The 22,554-nt window shown below is 39.9% G+C and overlaps 1 protein-coding gene across 2 annotated transcripts in view; it reads left to right on the top strand.

The window, feature by feature from the left end:
* The first annotated feature begins 3,292 nt into the window (after positions 1 to 3,292).
* The window catches only part of CELF2 (CUGBP Elav-like family member 2), a 556,236-nt gene continuing 536,974 nt past the window's right edge, over positions 3,293 to 22,554 (top strand). The window contains exon 1 of one of the 2 annotated variants that reach the window (XM_044392047.3): positions 3,293 to 3,513. In XM_044392047.3, the coding sequence (XP_044247982.2) occupies positions 3,470 to 3,513 (44 nt within the window). In that variant the 5' untranslated portion in view covers positions 3,293 to 3,469. The remainder of the gene's footprint in view (positions 3,514 to 22,554) is intronic. The other variant, XM_057304588.1, reaches the window with a different exon arrangement.

Genomic DNA, 22,554 nt, shown 5'->3' with positions numbered 1-22,554 from the left:
CTCACTGCAAATGTACGTTAAGACAGGATTTAGGATCTGTTTTAGCAAAAAACAAAAAACAAACAAACAACAGAAAACAGCAAACAAACAACAACAACAAAAAACAGCAGTGAGGCAACTTCCTGAAAAGGGAAGATTCAAGTTTGTATTCTTTGAGGTTGGAATCTTAACTTCGTTGTGAAGCATTCTGGGTTACGTCATAGATGTTTCTGACTTTGCTTTCATGGTAGCCATTGCTACTTTTATTTATTCATCAACTTAGTACTTTTTGAGTACATACCGTGTGCCCAAGACTGTTTCCGTTTCTGGGTAAATGGTGAAGAAATTGGTCTTGGTTTTCATGGAGTTTACCTCCTACTTCAGAAAATATTTCCACAGTCTACAGATCCCTGTGATCTCATAATAGCCTTAATCCTTACCCAAAAACAGTTCCTCCAAACTTGGAAAGTACCCAAGGATGCTCCCTGTGACTTATTGTGTGAATGCAGCTGGCTGTCTCCATTGGGATGAGGGACGGTCTTTAGAAGCAAAGCAAGCTTCTTTGGATTAGGAGAAATTGGAGCATTTTTGATGAAAAACTAAAATGACAAGTTGCAGGTTACACACAATAATATACTTTTTCTGCAAAGTGTTTCATGCTATGCAAGCTAGATAAAGGACTGCCCTTTGAGAATCAGAATAGCTCTAATCTCTAAATGGCTACATAGAGTTGGGTCTTTATCACCCCTGATGAGAAGACACCATCTGCCCAAACTCACATTTGAGGATTCCCTCACTGACAAGCAACTTAGAAGTGCAATGAATTTTTTAATTAGAAAATACTGCTTTTCCATTTTGTCTCTTTCCCACTCATTTATTTAATGCAAAAGCAACATCTATATCTTGGTGATGTTTCATTCCTGTTGTTTATTCCACAAATGAAGTCTTAATCCTCTTTGTGACATCTTAACCCATAAGTGGTTGCTATGGAAATGATTAGAATGTCACACACAAAGGATAATTACCTTTGGTTGGCTACCAGTCAGACCATATAAACTCTTAAAGACACTATTTAAGGCAAATGTTCCAGTGAGAAACTAGGGAAAAAAATACATTTCTGGAAGCATAAATATATAGATATACAGTAGTCCCCCCTTATCCATGGGGGATACATTCCAAGACACCCAGTGGATACCTGAAGTGACAAATAATACCAAACCCTATAGATACTGTTTTTTCATATACATACATACCTATGATAGACTTTAATTTATAACTAGGCACAGTTCGTAGATTAACACAATAACTAATTAACTAATTACTCTTGTGTTAAGAGATTAACACAATAACTAATAATAAGATAGAACAATTAAAACAGTACACACAACACAAGTTATGTGGACTCTCTCTCACTCGAAGTATATAATTGTACTGTACTCACCCTTCTTGTGCAGATGCATGATGATAAAGTGAATGATGCAGGCATTGTGATAGAGCATCAGGCTACTACCGACCTTCTGACCATACATCAGAAGGAGGGCCATCTACTTCAAGACCGCCATTGACCAGGGATAACTGAAACCATGGAAAACAAAACAGGGGGTAAGGGGGGTCTACTGGAAGTGAAATGACTCCAGTTCAGCATTGTCGGTCATCTTTGATAGTTAAAGATGTGAAATACAGAGGTAAAATTTTTCTTAATATCCCTTTTCCTTCTTCACACTGTGTTCTACACAGATTTTTTTAAATCTATTTGTTCATAAGCGGATGTTTTCCAAGTCATTTACTAAGACTGTTTTACAAATATCTGAAGCAGAGAAAATGATCCAAAACTGCTCAAAGAAGTTCTAAAATCTCAAGTCCATATAAAGAAGTGCAAACGTTATTAGCTCACTCTACCACCTGTATCGTGAGAATAACATTAGAAATCACAATCTCTTCTAAACACGTATTTTCTCTCCCATTGAGCTTAAAAAAGATCAGTGTTATTTTGCATCCTAAATCATTCAAATGCATATAATTTCAGTGCCTGGAGATGTTAGGTGTAATTATTCACATTTGCAAAAACAAGGAGAAATCTTTTGGTCATAAATTAGCAGTGATAGTACATGCAATTTAGTACTTATTTATATTAGTGCATTTCTAAAGTGTTTAACATGTACTTTTACAAAGCAATTCCCTATGATTTCTACTTGTTGCCAATTAAGGAAAAGTTGACACAAATGATTATATTGATGCTATGCCATACCAGACATCTCTAGCAATTGAACACCACTGTGGGTGGCCCACATACCTCGTCCCATCCAACCAAGCTTGCCCCACCCTCCATGTCAATTACCAAAAGCCTCTGCAAAGAAAAGACATGGCATTTTTTTTTGCTTCAAAATATATATTTATATCTGTGCCAATTATACTAGAAAAACAACTATTTTTTTTTTCAGCAAGCATTTATTGAGTATCTAATATGAGTTGGGCCCTTTCCAATCTGACATTAAATTGGCCAATACTGCCATTAATCTGTTTCTCCCTCGTGTTCTGACTAGGATCAAGATCTGTTAAGTCACCTAGAGGCTCTGTGTGAAGAGGAGGGATCTTTTCCTGCCTAAATCCACTCTCTATCTAAATCGGAAGCCAGTTAGCAACCTTCCCCTATTTCCATTTTACCAACTTTTCCTGGGGCACATGAGGTTTGCAAAACAGCCCATGTATACCCAGACTTTCTGGATATAACCAGAGCACCAAGGCTCAGAAAAGCCAACTCAGAGACATGACTGTTTATTCCTTTATATTTAGGGAAGGGAAAAGCTCCTTCCCTAAAAGATACGTGGAATGTGCTCGCTGTCAAATCCGTCAAAACTATGCCATGCAAAGCTAGAGGGGGAAAGAAAAAAAACAACCTCTGATAAAAACTGAAGAGACATTTGCAAAGAGGCCTGTTTTGTGGACATGGCTTACTTGAGATTGGTTTTTCCTTCACCACTCAGCAAGCGAGAAGTTAGAGAACGGGAGTTAGAACTCATGTGTACAGTAACATTCTGCTGGTCAAAGTGCTGCTTCAGCACCTGGCTTTCTCACTGAATTATTTTCCTTTCTTGAGTCATATCTCTTTGTAGAGTTTTCAAGGCAATTTTCTAGTCCATGTGAATTTGCTCAATCTCTTCTCCTAGATCCGTGTAAACATTTTCACATGTTCATCCAAATTCTTGCCTTCGTCCGCACCCCTACTGAGCTCACTTTGAAGCGGAGAACTTGGCAGATCCTTCCCAGCAAAGCAGCATGCGTCCTCCAGGGGGGTTGAATTGTGTGTTGTGTTTAACCTCCTCCTAACTGGCCTGCTTGCCGATAGTTAGTATAATTGTAAACCAGTTCCATTCCCCTCCAGTGGGTAGACCCATCCCCGCAAAGACCACCTACCTTCTTTCTGCTTCACGACTTGTGGATTTTTTTCTGCTTGTGTCCGTCTAATGGAGGATGACCCCATAAAGACACCATGGAACTAGCTGATCATCACCACTCCCTATCTTACACCCTGACGTAGGTATCTTTGGGTAAGTCGCATACTCCTCGGTAAATCCTCAATACTCTTATACTTGAACGAGGCTGATAATCTGTCTTTCCGGTCTATTTTGAGTTACAGGAGGGTTAAACAATTTTTAATGTTGTCTATGTCTTGTTGATATTATTTCCTGCCTGCCATTTGGACTGGGTGACATAGAGATGCAAACGAACATTCTAAAAGATAGTGTCCCTATTTTGCATTTTTGCCTGATTAGTAATTCCCCAAACTGCTTAGCTGCTGCCTGTGTCATTTCTCATTTTAATTAGATGGCCAGTCCAGGGCATGAATCCTTGTGTCGCCTAAATCTTCACCATTCATCTAAGGGAAATCAGCTGCCCCGGCTTCTACTGCTTTCGTTTGCTGTCTTACTTTTACATCCTGCAGCAGGATTTGTTATTATGAAAACCGAATAATCTGCGTTCTTTGAGGACAATAAGTAAATCGGCAGAAAATCAGGATAACAGAGAACGTGGACAATATTGACACAGACTTTAAAAACCAGATGTTTAATGGTCACTTATGCATTTATTTGGCAAAATTTGCTATAATCACTCTCTCTGTGTATGGAGAATTTAAGAATTTCACTAGTGATAGCAGCCTCTTGAGAAGAGGTTGTGTCAAATAGGCTCAGCCAAAAAGAGAGAGAGAGAGAGAGAGACCTCAATTTGGGACTGATTAGCCATCTGTAGAGTTCTACATCAAAAATTGTAGAAGTTTAAGTGAATTATCTTAACTTTAGCTTCTGAACGAGGCTATAAACCCAAGAAATAAATTCCAATGCATATTGTCAGAGAGAATCCTGTCTTTCTGTCATCTCTGTGCGGAACACTGAACAGAAACCAGCAATCACTGTGAGTCCATTTCTTGATTTTCTTCCACCTGTTATAAATCTCTTAGGCCTCAAAACTGGAGATTTGGATGATATTGATTTTAGAGTTGCTATTCTTAATAAAAATGAGTAAAATAAAATAGTATATCATTAAAGGATTACAATGATAATTGAAATACTTTAAGGGTAGCAAAGTAGCTAACTGCACTATCACCACAGAACCACGCTCATTAGCAGCCTTACGAGCAGAGCCTTGGCTCCGCGGTATGGCCAAGTGTGCGATGAGAACTAGGAGAGGAGTCAACAGTTAGGTTCATGTCTAAGGGAGAGCTGGGTAGTCAGCGGGTAGCACGGCCGTAGCATATGGCTCCCTTAAAGAAAGAGCTTAGGAAACCATCTGTTGAACTTATTAAACACTCATCAAGACTTTTTTCAGGGATAGATTCTTTCAGGGAGCTTTGGAAAAAAACCTGAAGTGGTTCCTGGGGTTGCCCAGCCAGGAAAAGATCCATCCTTTGGGAGCCTGTAAGCTAGGGTGGAGATTGCTCTAAGTTATCCCCAAACCATCCCAGAGCGATGGATCCTAAGATCACGTCTCTCCTTACAAATATCCCTGAAGGGTCTACTATGTGCCACACACTGTGCTAGGCAGTAAAACCCTATAAATAAAATAGATAGATGGCCCTTGCTTTCTTGCAGTTTTCATCCAGCAAGAGAGACAAAGGAAAAATAAAAATAAATGTATTTGTAAATTATGGTCAGTGCAGTGAAGGAAATACACAAAGCACATTGACAAAGAGTGATGAGTGTTGGAGCAGGTGGGATAGGCTCAGACCTGAAGTGCAAAAAGAATCCAGCTTTGTGAAGGGCGAAAGGGAAGGAGGGGACAGATACAAAACAAAAAGGGACAGTGGAGGTGGATACCCTTATTATGAGACACGTTGGAAATGCCACAGAACCTACAAAAGGGCCTGTGGCAGGGGGTGCCTTGTGAGTCCTGGTAAAGGAGTCTGTATGTTATTAAAATGCTCAGTGCAAAGGGCTGCAAATGTATTTTAAAACACATCTGTGTGAAAGAGGTCAGTAGTGGAAGTGGGAAGACCAGAAGGAAGGGCTCACCCTGAGCTGATGGTGGCCCGGACCAGGGTGCTGGCTGCAGCGGTGACGAGAAGATGGGTTGGAAGAGCTGGTTCTGTACAGGAAGCAATGGTTCTTCTGCGTGGGGGGGAGATGAGCATGTGGAGGATGATTCCCCGCTTTCTGGTTTGACACAATGTGTGAATCATGGTCCTATTTGCTGAGATGGGGAGGAGGGAGAGAGATACAGGTGGTGTTTTGTTGGTTTTCTGGGAGATTCATGGCAGTTATTATGAGTTTAGCGTGTGGGCGTGTTAAGTTTGAAATGCCTGTAAGACAACCAAGTGAAATGTCCAACAGATGCTTGGATATTCAGTTTACAAGGATTTGTTGACTGCCCACTCTGTGCCAGGTGCTGTTCTATTATGACAGAAGGTAAGTGATTCTGGATCTAGGGGAAGTTTGGGCTGGATATAAAATCGACTTGGAGCTGCTCTGAGGGCTGGCTTCATTACAGAAGGCACGTTGCCTTCCATCACCGTCTGTTAGGCTGTGTCACGAGACAGACACACCGCAACAAGCTGACAGTTACTCAGGGCTCCTAAGGAAGGAACTATTAAATTACAGTTTCATACCCTATCCATCAAATTGTGGATGTCACCTTAGTGACAGGAATCTGTCAACATTTGCTAATAATTAGTGTGCAAAGAATATTACCATTTATTTGTAATAGCAAAATATTGATGCAGTCTACCTGTCTGACACAGAAGAAAAAGTTGAATAGGATATATTCACCAAAAGGAATGTTAAGTGGTCATTGCAAATAATGATTTTGAAAAATATCTAATGGCATGAAATAGTATTTAAAATGTCTAAATGAAAAGTAGGCCACTAGGGCACATTGGTAGGATGACCCTACTATTCTTTAAAGACTGAAAGTAATATGTGCATCTAAAAAAAACCGAAAGAAATTAGTAATATGTCAGTTACGGCTATCAATAGGTGATGAGATTTAAAGTGACTTTTGTATTTTCTCTGTGCTTTTAAGTGTTTTTAAATGTTTTATAATGGGGGCGCCTGGGTGGTTCAGTCGTTAAGTGTCTGCCTTCAGCTCAGGGCGTGGTCCCGGGGTCCTGGGATCGAGCCCCGCATCGGGCTCCCTGCTCCACTGGGAGCCTGCTTCTTCCTCTCCCAGTCCCCCTGCTTGTGTTCCCTCTCTTGCTGGCTGTCTCTCTCTCTTTCAAATAAATGTCTTTAAAAAAATTAAAAATAAATGAATAAATAAATGTTTTATAATGAACCTCCCCCACAGTTCTAAATTAAAGGTGGTGGTAATTCCGTACAAGAAAAGGGGACGATGGCAGGAGCGTTGGGGAATTAGGAGGAGCATGTAGATATGACCCCTACCCCTAAGTGAAATGTATAGAATGGATCAATGAAAAACAAGGCCATTACTTTCTCTTAAGTCACTGAAAAGATCAATGCTTTTATTATTTATAGCCAGTATATCACATGGACAGGCTCATGGGGAAAACGTGCGGAAGAGTGGAGAAATATTCTGAACAAAGGCAGGCAAATAAGACAAAAAATAAAATTGTTATCGTTAACGAACATTTATTGCACACTTACTATGTGTCAGACACTCTTCAGTATTTTACGTTTGAGAATGACACTTGCAGTAGGTTAAATTTATACTGGATTAATTTGGGTTAAATACTATCCCCTTCCCCTTAAATGCTCTGATATAAAATTAAAAAATTGGATAACTTTAATTACTAAACAAACAAATACATACATGCAAATATATGTGTGTGAGTGTAGGTATATTCCATCTTCATGTAAAGTCAATTAAGGTAGATGAAGTTAAAATTTAATTAAAACTTTTTGTCACTAATTCTAGCCCCAGTGGTAAGGTGAAAGAATATAATGGTTGTCACCTGTCTGTCTGTTGACTTATCATTAATTAAAGCTCAGCTGGTAAAGGTGTCCTCGAAACTGCGGTGGGGAAACGCTGCCCTGATGTAGTTGCCATGGGTGCAGAGTGAGGTCCCCAGAGTCACCAAATCCAGTCCATTCTTATTCCAACTTAGACACGAGCATCTCTAAAACCCAAATCCCTTTGTTAAAGCAGATATAAAGACCTACAAAAATAACAAACCTCACTTCTCGAAACAATGGTTTCAGGATTTCAAAATGTTTCAGAGATGTCTAGAAATCCCTGAACATTCCTTATGCTCTTAATAGAATCCAGTAGGCTTAAGATCCCATCATGCTAACAATATCTTCTTCTCTGAGAAATATTGCAGTGTTGGGCTTGTGGCAAATCTTCCTGTAATGTTGGTCTGGAGGTCTGTTTATAAAGCAGATTTTCTGGTAGGCCCTCCTCCTGTCCTTTTGTTTAAAAATAAGTATCACTGTTGGGGCTCCTGGGTGGCTCAGTCAGTTAAACGCCAGGCTCTTGATTTCGGCTCAGGTTATGATCTCAGGGTCGTGGGATCCAGCCACCGTCGGGCTCACATGCTGGGTGTGGAGCCTGCTGTAGATTCTCTCTCTCCCTCTTCCCCTTCACCCCCCAAAAAAGTATCCCTGCCTTTACAAACAATCGCATCAAATGGAGTGACTGTCCACTGTGTCCTATGGAGACGTTTGCTTTAAAGCAGGGTCAGCGGACTCTAGCCTAGAGGGAGAGGAGTGAACATTCTGGAAAGTGAAAGAACAAAATTTTGATTCAGATATTGACCCGCGTCTGAGGCAGAATCAAGTTTGCCTCTGAGAGGAACAAAATTATAATGTAACTCCTTCAGGGCAAAATAGACCATCATTAACAAAGCCATTATATCTATCAGCCACTTTGTAATTCCACCCAGATGGTGCCTTTTGCCTTTTTCTTCCACAGTTCCTTTGAATAGAGCTTCATGCTGATGAGGCAAAGCATGGTACTCGATCTTAATATTGATCAGTCAAATTACCTCTCCTTGGAACTGTAGATGTCATGACTAAGCTTTATTAGTTATTATACCCCATCCTCATGAAGGAGTAAGGTGAAAACAGAGATGAATCAGCACAAATCTTGTACTGGTTTTGGAAACATAGCTTAATATTATGTTTTAATGAGTTTGACTTATATGTCATTGGAGATATTATATATACAAATTGGAGATATTATATATATATATCTATGGAGATAAATATATATATGGAGATATATATATATATATACAGATATGGAGATTTTTAAAAATTTCCACTCACAAATTGGAGATATTATATATATATATCTCTCTCCATAAAATAGGGTTTGACTTATATATCATTGGAGATATTATATATACAAATCAGAGATATTATATATATATATATGGAGATAAATATATATATGGAGATATATATATATATATATATATACACACATATATGGAGATTTTTAAAAAATTTCCACTCACAAATTGGAGATATTATATATATATCTCCATAAAATAGAGTTTGACTTATATATCATTGGAGATATTATATATACAAATTGGAGATATTATATATATATATGGAGATATATATATATGGAGATATATATAGAGAGAGAGCTATATGGAGATATAGATATATATATAATAATATTATATATACTATCTCCAATTTGTGAGTGGAAATTTTTTAAAAACTGAGTAAGAAGTTAAATAGTCCAGTGTGGTTTCCAGCACTAACGTAGTCATTTGTCGCCAAGCACTCCTGACCTCCTCTTGCATTCCCAAGTCAAGTAGACCGATATCCTTTCTGCAAAAGATGTGCATATAACAACAAATTGCGACCTGCTTAGGTCATCGAATTGATGAAAGTGAGGTTTTGCCTAACCTACTGATGTGCTAACTGAAAACACACAAGTAGGTACAGAGAAATGTTGCTTTTTAGCATTTACAACAGGGTTTGTGCCAAATCCAAATCCTGGTTCCACTTGACTTGTACTCCTCATGGGAGAGAGTCTGGTCCTTTAATCCAGCCCATGGATACTCCCTGGAGGTTTTCCATCGCGATCAACAATTGCTAATCTATTCATCACATTGTGGAATTTTTTTTGCGCTCGAAAATGCCACTAGGAATATATGAACAGCTGGAGCTCTTAAATAAAGTTGGTTCTAGAAATATGACGTGGCAGAAGTGAGCTGCTTTGGTGTTTCTTTATGTTTCAAGAGATTTCTGGAGATCCAAAAGAATTTAGGTTCTGTAATTTACTGATATTACCCACGGAGGAAAAGTGCTGGCAGCAAAAATATTTCTATCACGGTGGCATTAAAAATGAAGTACTGAGAAATACTGAGTCTCAGAATTATGCTAGTGGCAATCCCTGGCTCAGGAGAATCTAGTTAACATTTAACAAACCAGTATGTAAATATGTTAGCAGGCATTACAATTGTCCACAAACATTACATAATGTACTTAAAGACAGTGCTTTTCAACTGATGTGACCCATCAGTGTTATGGCTTGTAACCTCTCCTTGTTTATTTTTCATTGAAAGATGCTATAAAATAAAAAATTATCTGAGTGCATCTGATACTCAAAAGGCAAGTATGGCTTAGTGAAATATCTGACTTTGTGTGTATTTAGTGGGTTTGTATATAATGTCACAACGTGGAATAAAATTTAAATCCAGTATCATAGAAAGTTTATGTCTCTTTGGTAATAGAGGGTCACCCTTTTTAAAATTCCTTACTAAAAACGAATTCCAATTTTCAAAGCTCTGTGTGCGTGCATGTGCACACACGGGCAAAGGACAAGAGAGTACGTGGGTTTTTGCCCATTCGTGGGTATGTCTGTGTGTGCATGTGATTCTACAACAGAAAGAGTAATTCACAAAGAAATCAACAAACACTTAACCGCAGAATTCCAACCGTCTCCACCATTGCTCCCTGTCCTCTCCACTCTTCTCTTGCTCACTGGTAATGTTACGGAAATTTGCTAACAAATAGCATCTTATGAAAAGTGAACCCACTCCCCAAAACGAAATGCGGTCAGCGATGGGGAAGCCCACCATGTGATTGATTATAGCTTTTATTCCTGGGCAACTGATCAAGAGTAACATTTCTCTTTCTTATATAAAGAAATTCACAAGTGTTTTGGAAAAACTCCTAGGATGAACAGTTGATGTGAAGCTACAAAATTCTTTGTGATATTCCCGCCTTGGGGAAGTAGTCACATGCCCCTGACTTCCCAAATTAAAACGAAAATTTTATGCAATGGACCATGCAAGGAACACAGGGCCTCCCCGAGGTTATACAAACAATTCCAGAGCAAAACTCAGGGCATCTAGAAAGCAGACCACACTGCTTAACATGGATGCTGAGTTTGTATTTTCAATGTATATTTATAGGCAAGGGTTTATTATGAACAGGATGTTCCGCAGATCAAACGCATGGAAGTAATTAAATTGCTGCTTGTTGAGACATGTTTTATAGCTCTTATTAGAAGTAAATATAAATAAAGGTTGTTTGGAGATTTATGCATTTTTAACATTTGACTTGAAAAACATTTTAAATTAACCATTTCAGTGATGAGGCAGAAGTACTCTTATTTATGTTCTTTAAGGTCCTAGAGGAGAAGTGAAGACACCTGACCAGCTTCAAGTGATAACGCGAGTACACATATTCGTAAAGAAATGGCTTCAGAGTGAACTCTGCTATCTCAGAATTTGATGCTATAAGGGTGCCTGGTCCCAGGTCTATTTTTGTTGCTCATAGGTTCAAATCTAGATTCTTTAGGCCTCTTTTCTTAGGCTTCAACCATCTTGCCAAACGTAGTCTCCTACTACCTTTGCAGATTTGAATTGTACTTGTTCTTTGGAGCCCCAAACAACTCTTTGCCATTCCCGAGCCTCTCTGTCTCCCTCTCCTCTCCAAGACTCAAATCACACCATCCCAAGTTCCTTTTTTTTTTTTTTTTAAAGATTTTATTTATTTATTCGACAGAGATAGAGACAGCCAGCGAGAGAGGGAACACAAGCAGGGGGAGTGGGAGAGGAAGAAGCAGGCTCATAGTGGAAGAGCCTGACGTGGGGCTCGATCCCATAACGCCGGGATCACGCCCTGAGCCGAAGGCAGACGCTTAGCCGCTGCGCCACCCAGGCGCCCCACACCATCCCAAGTTCCTGAGGCACAAACTGTTTGCTTCAATCAGTCGACAATAAGAATATATTTCATGTATTGCATTAGTTATTATCGTGTTTTAAAACTTAGATGATTTCTTTCCTTGATTATTTCCTTCCTGTGAACAGAGACCATCTTCTCTGGGTTCAGAAATAACTCTAATCAGTCACTTCCAATTTATTCCAAGGTCATGTCTACAAAAGTCCAATATTGGGATGAAAACTTAAAAGAGAAATGAAGAAAAAATGAGGAATGATAAAAGGCATAAAATCTCAAAATATCATAAAAATCTTTAAATAGGACATACGAAGAATTAATAGGTGATGAGCAGATAAGTAATACAACTGTTGATCATTTTCACCAGATCCTTGGACTTAGGGCGTGCATTTTTTCCATACTGGTATTTATCTTCTATTACCTCTTCTTTATAGTTAATAACATTCCAATTATTTAGATAATATTAGGTATTATTTAGGATAACTCTGATTGAAAGTAACAGAAAATCCAGTTCAAATTGGCTTCAACAATAAGGGCATTTACTGGCACAAAACATTGGAAATGCAGGGATAGGACAGGCTTCAAAATTTGCCTGAATCTTCCGGTGCTGCGTCAATTTCCTGCAGTTCATCTGGTTCTGCCTTCTTGTGTCTGCTCGCTTTCTCCTCCAGTTGGTCTTGAGATGGAGCAATAGTTCCACACCCAATGTTTGCACAGGACAAATTGTCCAAAGGGAAAAGAGAAAGGGTCATCTTTGTAACCTTTCCCAGGACAGCAGGGAAGAGCGCTCCTAGGATGATCCTGCACATGATGTCCATGAGCCACTGTTGCCAAATTCCATCACGTGACCCCCTCCTACAAATTTAGCCAGATCAGTCACACTCCCTCTTGGAGCTGCAGGTGGGTTCAGACTCACCTAAGAAACCTGAGTTGACTGGAAAAGAAGAAGATACTTTAGCAAAACTGGGATTCTTTGAAGAAAAAGAAGCAAGAGAAAAGATGCTAAGTAGGCAATCAACAACCACCACTACTTCAGCTTTTCAAAGAAACTGGTAGAACCAAAGGCTACCATTCTAATGATCGTCTCTCTGTTGTTCATATTAATGTGTGTTAGCTCTGTTAAATATAAAATGCTCCCTGGGCAAAGAGTCTATTTCCCACAGTAATTTTACAGATATATTATTGGAGAAAACTAGTAAATATTTATTTGGGAGAGTCCATTTCATAGAACATCAAGAATATTTTTTTTCTCTGTATCGTGTGTACCTAAAATCGTACCAGGAACGTGGTGTTTCACCAAAAATAATAATGCTGTTTCTTTCCATTTCCATGTAGTTTCTTTTGGAAAAAAGCTTTACTTCTCAGGTCACTTAATATTCTGATGGTGAAGATCTTTCCAAGGTGTTCAGTGTATATTTAAATATATTTAAGAAAATTTAGCTCACTGGTTACTAATGATGGTAGTTATGTCACTATTGCCATGGCAGCATTTTGTAGTAAGGATATTTTATCTTCATCATTTCATTCATAGCTCTGCTTATGAGCATTGGCCCATATCTAATAGACCCACTATGAGATATCTGGGATGGAGTCATTATGTTTGGCGTAGAGGTTTTTTTTTTCTCCTGAAAATAATAGTACGCTCATAGTTTTCAGCTACAGAATTTATTTTGACTTCTCCTAAAGTAATATTATATTAAATCTTGATTTATAAAATCTATACTGTATCAAATAGGTTTATTTTGTATTTATTTAGTCATTTTACACTGAACATCGGAGGCACTTCAAAGGAAGTAGCTTTCTATTGAATATCTCTCTGATATGTTGACTTTCAATGGTTCAGTGATACTGATTCAATTATATTAACTAGTGATAATAATGATATTTTTTATTGATTCTTTCATGTTTCTTTTCTTGTACTACCATTTCACCAAAATTCATTCATGATTGGGCATTTTCTAAGAATCATCATCCTAGAACAGTGTGAATATCAAGACCCTATAAATCAGATTGACTTAACAAATCAATAGTTTTGTTAATCACTAGACAAAAAGTCAGGATCTGTAATAAAAACAAAACTTCTATGAATTCATTGAATTCAACAATTGCAGTTATTACACATGTGTATATGTATGTATGTATCTATGTATATGAAAGGCCATAAAATCAGAGAGGCAAATGGCTGAAAAAGAAAAAGAAATGATGAAGAAATGTATGAAAAGATATTCAAAAACCTAAGAACAAAAATACCAATAAGATTGACTATGAACCATTTTCTAAAACTGTAAGTTTATTGTTAAATATGTAGTTTGAAGGGATTGATACACACCTGTGATACAACACAATAATGCATTATAGCAAACACTCCTCTTAGCATACAGTTCTTGCCCTTATTATCCTACCATTGAAGTTGATAGAAGATGATTACATCTTACGTCCTTTAAAACTGGTGAAGAATTCTTCTGTAACGAAGCAGCAAAGTTTGTAAACCAGGCTCCTTGTAAAACCAAATTGTTTTGAGCCCCAGGACTTTCTTTCCTTTTATTGTTGGGTTCAGATGCCTACACTCAATCTACAGGTACCACAAATAAAGTGTTGTTAGCAGTTGAATGATATTGACAGAGCTATCAACAATCTGCAGATTTTCATTGTGAACTGTGGCATCCTGAAATCAGTTGAAGCAGAAATAATATCTCTGTGTTGAAAGATTTCAAGTTCCTTTTATTGATAGGTGAAGTGCAGGACTGGATATGAGTGACTGAAGAATGCTTTGAGAGGGCAGAAATAACAGCTGGAGTGCTGCCTACAATTGTGGAAGGGAAAACAAGAGGTGGGGAAAGAAAGCAGCCACGCTCTCCGCTGTTTGGTGTATTAAGCTTCAGTTCACCTTGGGTTCTTTATCCAATTTTCATCAGGTTTACCTCTCCGCTTTATTCTCTCCAGAGCTCTGTAAGGAATTATCGGCACCACAACCCTTTGGCAACACTTAGTGGGAAGCCCTGGGAGGTCAGCAATATGAGCCAGCGTAATGACATCTTCCTGCCTGGAACAAAGATAGCATTCATCATCATCTAAGTAGATACACGATGCTGCTAGACAGCACTCGAGCTGTGGATTGCCTCGGTGTTCCATATGGAGCCAGTCCTTGTCCCGGTGTCTATGTGGAGTAGGAATCTCAAGGCTGGCTAGTGAGACTCTTGTTCGAACTTCAAGGAAAATTAATGCACTAAATCAGTTGGTTAATTATCTGTATCATTGACCTTGGTACCTTAATGGGAAAAGATAGTTCAGACATTGCATGGTGGTAAACAAAAAATTATAATGCAGCATCCCCTGCAAAATTGACAGACTCGAGTGTGTTTTAATAAGGAGGAATGCAATAAGCCACCCAGTCCAAAATAAGGACCTCTCCTTTTTCTTCCTTTATTTATACATTTCTTGTTCCCCTGGCATATGCGTCTCTCAGTTTCCCTAAGATCAATGCAATGTGTCCTCTAACTTCATTTGTCTTTTGATTAAAACTGCCTTTGTTGAACAAAGCTGCTCAGATAGCTTTCTATTGCCTAACTGTCAGACAGTCCTCTGAATGTTTTTAACCTTGTCAAAAGCTGGAGTTCTTAGTTGACGTGGATCTTTGCTTCATAGTGATAGGAGTCATCTAATCCTTGATTGCTTCATAACATTGTTCTTGCTGTCCATTCTCTGAGCCTGAGCACAACATATAAATTCACACTGAAGCCAAATCTGATAGCATAATACTCCATGAAATCAAGACAAACTAGGAACTTATAGATGGAGAAGCCAAGCCTAACACACCCACCCTCCATAAAGCAGTGAATATTACCTGAACTCAGTGATCTCACTCAGCAACCAACCACAGCTCACACAAGGCGTCACCCCCAAGTTGAGCCATGTGGCCCTAGCAACAGACAGGAGAATCACCACTGTCATAGACGGTCCTTCCAGTGGTTTTATAAGTCTAAATGTTTACCTTCCCCTTCTCACCAAAAAATAAGTATCAGTATGAGATGCCATGTTTTTCCTGGCTATGTATGCCTTTGGAAAACCACAGAAAAGATAATTTGTATTCTTGAAAAGAGAGTGCTATTTCTTTTTTTTTTTTTTAAAGATTTATTTATTTATTTTACAGAGTAAAAGAGAGAGGGCACAAGAGGGGGAGGAGCAAAGATTTATTTATTTGAGAGGGACAGAGAGAGAGAGAGAAGCAGACTCCCTGCTGAGCATAGAGCCCAGCCTGGGGCTCGATCCCATGTCCCTAAGATCATGACCTGAGCCAAAATCAAGAGTCAGATGCTTAACTGATTGAGCCACCTAGGTGCTCTGAGAGTGCTATTCCTAATTGAAATAGTAGTTAAAATAGCCAGGTTTTTATATATTTTTATTATAGTTCTGACTCTTACCCTTTCTGCCCTGGTACATCCAGAAGCCCTCTTTACCTCCCACAGTTCTCCTCTTTATCTCTGAGGATGTGCGATGCTAGGAGTTACCTGCCACTGCCCTTTGCATCCCCCACATGATCCAGACTGACACTTGGATGGGGAAGAGATTCTGCTACTGTTACCTGGTTGGTAGCCGATTGTGATAGAAGAGCCGGTCATTCCATTGGTTCATCCATTCATTTACTCACAAAATCATTATTCATTTATTCATGAAATGACTCATACCTTGTATGAGCCCTGCATAACTCACAAGATGCAAATAATTCAGGTGGCTAAAACTTAGAGTCTGGTAGGGGAGTGGGCATGAAATATAATTACAAAAGCAGTGAATTAAGGAGACCTATGATGAGAGCTGCGATGGAGAGGCACAAGGTGCTTAAAGCACACGTGCACCTAATCAGGGGACTCGGGAAGGTTTCCCAGGGAAGTGACATGCCAGTTGAGTCCTAAAGGCTGTACAGAACTTGTCTGGGCAAAGGCAGTAAAAGGCCAAGAGTGTTTCTGGCAGAAAGAACAGTATCTGTAATATTCTCAAGGAGGAAAAGAAGGCTCTGTGTGGGAGGAACTGAAAAAAAAAAAAAAAAAAAAACCCTCACAGCAGGGCATAGTGAGTGGAGAAGATCGACAAGATAAGGCTAATGATGTTGGCAAAGGTCACATCATGCAAGGCTTTGTAGGGCTTGTTAAGGAGTTTGGATTTATCACATGGGCAATGGGAAGCCATAGAAGAATTTTAAGCCGGGTGGTAACGTGATTTAAGGAGCATTTTAAGCAATCCATGGGTGCTTTATGGAGTCTGGATTTGGGCGGTGGGAATTTAGAAGCCTGCAGATCCTCATTTTGGTCAATAGTTCTTACAACATATTATGATACCTGAATTAAGTAACAATAGAAACGGAAAAAAGTAGAGAGCTTCGTCAAATCCCTGAGAATTGGAATTGGCTGAAATTGATGATTCAGGGAAATGTGGGGAAAAAGGTGTGAAAGGCAGCTTTCAGGTTCTGACTTAAGCAGTTGAATGGGCGATGGTGTCATTTCATGGTTTTTAGGAATATTTGAGGGGGAATAAATTTGAAGAAAAAGCCAATACACTATTTTTTGACAGGTTAATGTTTAGGTACCTACCTATGTGAAATCAAAGTAGCCATGATAATTAGGCAGTCAGACATACACGTTTCTGAAAAGTTGTGATGGGTAATTCTGTGTGTAGATCTCACCAGACCTTTGAGCACCCAGCTATCTGTTCAAACGTTATTCTGAGTGTGTATGTAGGGATGTTTTCTGGTTGAGATTAACATTTGACTCGGTAAATTGAGTCAAGCAGATTGCCTTCCCAAATGTGAACTGGCTTCACCTAGTCCATGGAAAGTCTGATAGAAGAAGCAGGCTGACCCTCCCATGAGGCTGAATACCTCCTCCTGCCTGATGGTTTGAACTGGATCTCAGTCTTTTTCATGACTTTGGACTTTTGAACCAAAGCATCAGATCCTCTTGGCTTTGGAGCCTGTTGGCTTTCAGACTAGAACTTACACCATTGACTCTCCTGGTTTTCAGGTCTTCAGACTGGCCTCCAGCTTCCCAATGGCAGATGTGGGCTTCACAGCGTCCATAATCCCATAAGCCAATTCCTTATAATAAATTTCTTCCTGTGTGTGTGTGTACATGTATATCTTTTAGGTTCTGTTTCTCTGGAGAACTCTGACTAATACAAAAGGTATCTGAGTGTGTGACATAAATTGAGAATTCTGAGCATATAGATGATAAATGGAGCCATTGTGACTGATGAAACAGCCTAAAATCAGGAGCAAGAAGAGAGATTCTAAAACCAAGCCCTGAGGCATTTCACCATTAGAGGTTGGGTAGAGAAGGATGATGATAAAACAAGAGACAGAAAAGGAATGACCAGAGAGGTAGGAAGCAAAGTGGGAGACTGAGGTATCATGGAAGTAGGAAAAGAATGCTTCAAGAAGAGGCAGATGGATGTACTCTGTGGTGAATTTAAGGAGTGACTGGACAGTGTTGGTTGAGTTGAGCAATACAAAAATCAGTGCTTGTAACGGCATCTGACTATGAATCATGCTGGCAGAAGGCAAATGGGAGTAAGTGCAGAGATAGAGATGTTGAGTAGGAAATTCATCTGAGAATTGGTGTAAGAAAAAAGGGAGAATAGGTGGTAGCTACAGAAACACTTGGAGTCCTGGAAGAGGAGTCACCAAGACTGGATGTTTACATGTCAGTAGAGTTCAAACGAGTGCTCAGGAACTAAGACTATATTCCAGAATGTTCTAGGAAAGCCTAACCTCTAGCTTTTGGGGGAAGATCTCATACTGGATTCACATCCTATATAAGATACACACCCTGTGCAGTGGGCTTTTATAAGAGTACAGCCGTGTACCCTCTCCAACAAACAATTCCAGAAGGATAAAGCAAAGATTTGAAAACCGGCCATTTTTTTTAGAGCTGTCATTTCTGGTTAGTATTAGACGTTCAGGTTAGAAATTAGAACTTCATGTTAGAAGTCCTAGATTTAATCCAAGATTTTCTATATGCAATCTCGTAACTTCTCTGAGCTTCACTTTGTCTGTTAAAAAATATACCTGATGATACTTGCCCTGTTGAACTCAGAGAACAGTTGTGGGAATCAAATGAGATAATGCATGGGAAGGTGTGTTGCTAAGTTTGAAATGCGGGCCAAACTTGCATTTATGGGGCACCTGCTTTTCTCCTATGCAAATAAGTCATTGGAGCAGTTCCAACTATTTGCAAAAGATTTTTAACCCCCTCCTTACTTTGCACAAAAGCAAACATGTCCCTTGAGCTGTGTGCGGTTGCTTATGAGATATATTTGATAATGGATATAGAAATTAAAAGCCAAAGAGTCCGAGTCTGTGAGTATGATAGGGAGGCCTTGCAGCTCACACAAACTGGAAGGCTTCCTAGGTCAAGAAAATCATCTCCAAAGGGTCTTAGGACTGAATAGCTCTTTTATAAGGAATCTGCACCCTGAATATGAAAGAAGATGAAGCAGATTGGTAGAGGAGTAAAAACAATTTTCCCTCTACCCTTCTAGGTCCTCGGCTGAGACTCCTCTGTAATAAAAAGGCAGATAAACTGGAGAAAAACAAACAGAACTTTAATAACATGCATACTTCCTGTATACGTGGGAAAAACCCAGGAAACCTGAGGAGCTCCCCCAAATGGTCCAAGTCATCACCTTCACACCAGCTTCAGCTAGAGATAAAGGACAGATGTAGCCGGTGGGCAAGGCCTGTTACCAGGAGGTTACCAGGAAATAACAAGTAACAAAAGTAAGGTTGTAATAGAGATCTAAATCATTGCCTTGTCCATTGAGAAGTTTCTAGAGACTTAGTCATCCTTCTCTTCCTAGTACAGAAAGGGAGGCTGCTTGACAAATGGAGATTTCCCTTATAAATCTAAATTCTCTTGCAAAAAGTTGACATGTACTTGGTTTTCTGAGTTCTCCCTATGTCTGCTAGTTCTTAAAAATAATCAGCCCGAAATAATCCTTATGCCAAACAGGCATATTTGGGAGTGACAAATTCTGCTCCCCTTCAAGGGAGAGCAGGCAGAAAGGTAGATAATGGCAGGTGAAACCAAAACCTACAAACCATGTCCCTTTCGTGCGTAGTTTTTGCAATGGTGCCGCCATTGAAACTGTGGAGCTTTTTAAATAGCATGAAGCATGAGCATGGCAACAGAGGGCCAATTGTACCCTCACTCGGCAAAAATATAAAATCCAGCCACAAAAAGAACAGTGGAACATGAAGAAGGAGGAGGCCGATTAAAAATGCAAACCAGAAGGAGACTGGCTCCTATAATATTTATTTGTGACAGGTAAGTCAGTCCATCATGTCACCTGAACCATGGAGAATTGTGCTATTGTATTAATTACTCTCTTTAGTGACTCTCTGAGCTTTGGACTATTTAAATTCCAGGATGAGAAGGCACTAATGGATATGGTATTGTAGATGTAATGAATTAGTATTTCACGCTGTGCTACTATCTGAAAGAGTTTTAAATGGTAACCCACAGACTAGCCGCACCCCATGCTTTTAGTGTGCATTCAGCCATTCGTTCCCATTAGCAACAGAGCCGCTCTGGGGCCATGTAAAAATTCAAAAGGGAAGAAAAGGAAAGTAGATGTCAGTGGGACATTTTGAGAAGATTAACATGTTTTGCTATGAGGCTGTTTATGATACACTTTCTTGTGTGTACATTGACAATAAAACAGCAATAGTTCATATTTGAAAGGAAAATCATATGTCCTTTAAAAATAACAAATCAGACCGTCTTTCGAACAGGAGTTTTTAAAAGTCTTACTTCCCACACAAATTCCATTTGGCAAATTGGCACAGGTCCCATGCCATGCCTTCACACTTAGCCATTTCCACCCGCCTAACCTGGGCTTCCATGTGCATAAGAGGGATAAACACACAGGCTTATGGCAGAACATTGCAAGGCTCTGACACAATTGCCCATTAAAACCTAATCAAAGGGGCTCCTGGGCAGTTCAGTCAGTTAAGCATCTGACTTTGGCTCAAGTCATTATCTCAGGGTCCTGGGATCACTATGGAGCCTCAGGCTCCCTGCTCAGTGGGGAGTCTGCTTGTCCCTCTGCCCCTCCCCCTTACTTATGCTCTCTCTCTCTCAAATAAATAAATAAAACCTTGAAAAAATAAAAATAAAAAAATAAGCCCTAACCAAACAATAGAGTGGCACTACATTGCACTGCACATGTGTTCTGCACAAAGTATCTTCTGAGAAGAGTCAAGGCCAAGTTTCCCAAGAAGAGGAACGAGCCTGGAGATGAGTGTCTCTGGAGAGGTAGGCACCAGGCCAGGTGCTAATGTCAGAAAGAGCCCAAATGAAATGGTCCCCTTCTTTATGTGTCTCATAATCTTACTTTCCGTCTTCCTAATGTCTTTTTAATAATATTATAAATCCTCATGCCAATATTTCAAAATGTCTTCAATTGGAATACAGTCAAGAAGAAAAAAGGCCCCTCCCCCACTTTCCAGGCACATCTCCCCCTCCCCCGCTGCCCTGCTAAACATCTGCTTCTAGATCCTCTGTACAAACTCACCCTACCTCAAATCTCTGTGTTCTTATTTCAATTCAGTCTTGGCTAGGCTTTCCAGAAAGCAAAGCCTGAGGCAAAGCTTATGTGTAGTATTTTGTTAGAGAATACAATCCCAGCAAAGTGGGATTAAGGGAAAAGGGGAATAAGAAGGGAATGTGAGACCCAATATAGAGCAGGTTATCATTGCCAAGCTGTCCACTTTGGGACTGAGTGTCACTGATTGCTTGATCTCGTAGGACTGTCATCCAAGGAGCCATGTGTCTGAGGAAAGGAAGACATTATCTGCCAGCTCCCACCTCTCACGGGTCAAGTTCTACTTCATGGGATAACTGCCCCATACATCTGAGTCACACAAGTGTGGTAATGAGCAAGTCTCAAGGCCTCTCTTGCTTAGTTCTTATAAAAAGAGAAGGCCCAGGTCATGATGGCAGGGATGCTTGCTGCAATGACAAAAGCTGCTCTAAAACCCCAAGCAGGGCTGGTGATACAGCAGTGGCGGAGCCAGACCCAGTGGCCTAGGGCCCCGAAGATAGATGAGTCTATCAGAAACAACCACAACCTCATTCTGGCAGTGGGTCTTGAAGCTGTGGTAGATCATTCCCCACCCCCTGTTCTGGATTTCCCTTAGCTCAGCCAGCACTGTGGCTTGTCTGCGTTGCTTACCTGGAGGGCTGAGCAGAGCTTCGTGACTGAGGGACTGGTTGTCTTTCCCTTGTTGGGCCGTAGTTGCTATAATTGTCCACTTCTCATCCCCACTCAACACAAAAGCACCAGGAGACGCTACAGTTTATCCCTGGATTCCAGACATACTCCCCCTGCCCCTCCTAGCACCACATGATAGGATCGAGCTACCAATTTACAAGGACTATTTTATTGGCTTTTGACACATTGACCTGAGAAACCAAGGACCCTGGTGGACGTGTCCCAGCCACCAATCCTGGAAACCAGAGGCTCTAACCTAGTAGAAACTAAGATTGCAGGGGCCAGAACCATAAATGTGATGATTTGGCCTTTGGGTGATAGCCAGAGGGGCCAATCCTATTTCTGTCTTTTTGGTTCCCAGGCTCGTATAGTCTAGCTACTAAGAACATAATATATCAGACACTGGTTAGTAAGAACTGCTAATATATACAGGATCACGCACCGACCTGTAGGATGTTTTCCCTCCTTAGCTGAGCCTCTGATAGGCCAGTCCTCTGTTCCATAGGGCCAGCTCTTTTTGGGTAATGATTCCTATAGAATAATGAGAGAATCCTCTTGCTGTGTGCTCCTGGTTGAATTTCCTTTGTCACAAAATATGTCTAAGATGTTCTTATATGGAGTAGGTCAATAGTCTGAGGCCTTGACACAAGGAAGGCAAACCACAAACTGCTATCACTATCAGGATGGCAGGGGTCTGGCGTAAGGGACCTGCACT

Source organism: Ursus arctos, unplaced genomic scaffold (assembly GCF_023065955.2).
Source record: "Ursus arctos isolate Adak ecotype North America unplaced genomic scaffold, UrsArc2.0 scaffold_30, whole genome shotgun sequence".
Lineage (NCBI taxonomy): Eukaryota > Metazoa > Chordata > Mammalia > Carnivora > Ursidae > Ursus > Ursus arctos.
The sequence above is the reverse complement of the archived record's forward strand: the minus strand, read 5'-3'. Positions and strand labels throughout refer to the sequence as shown.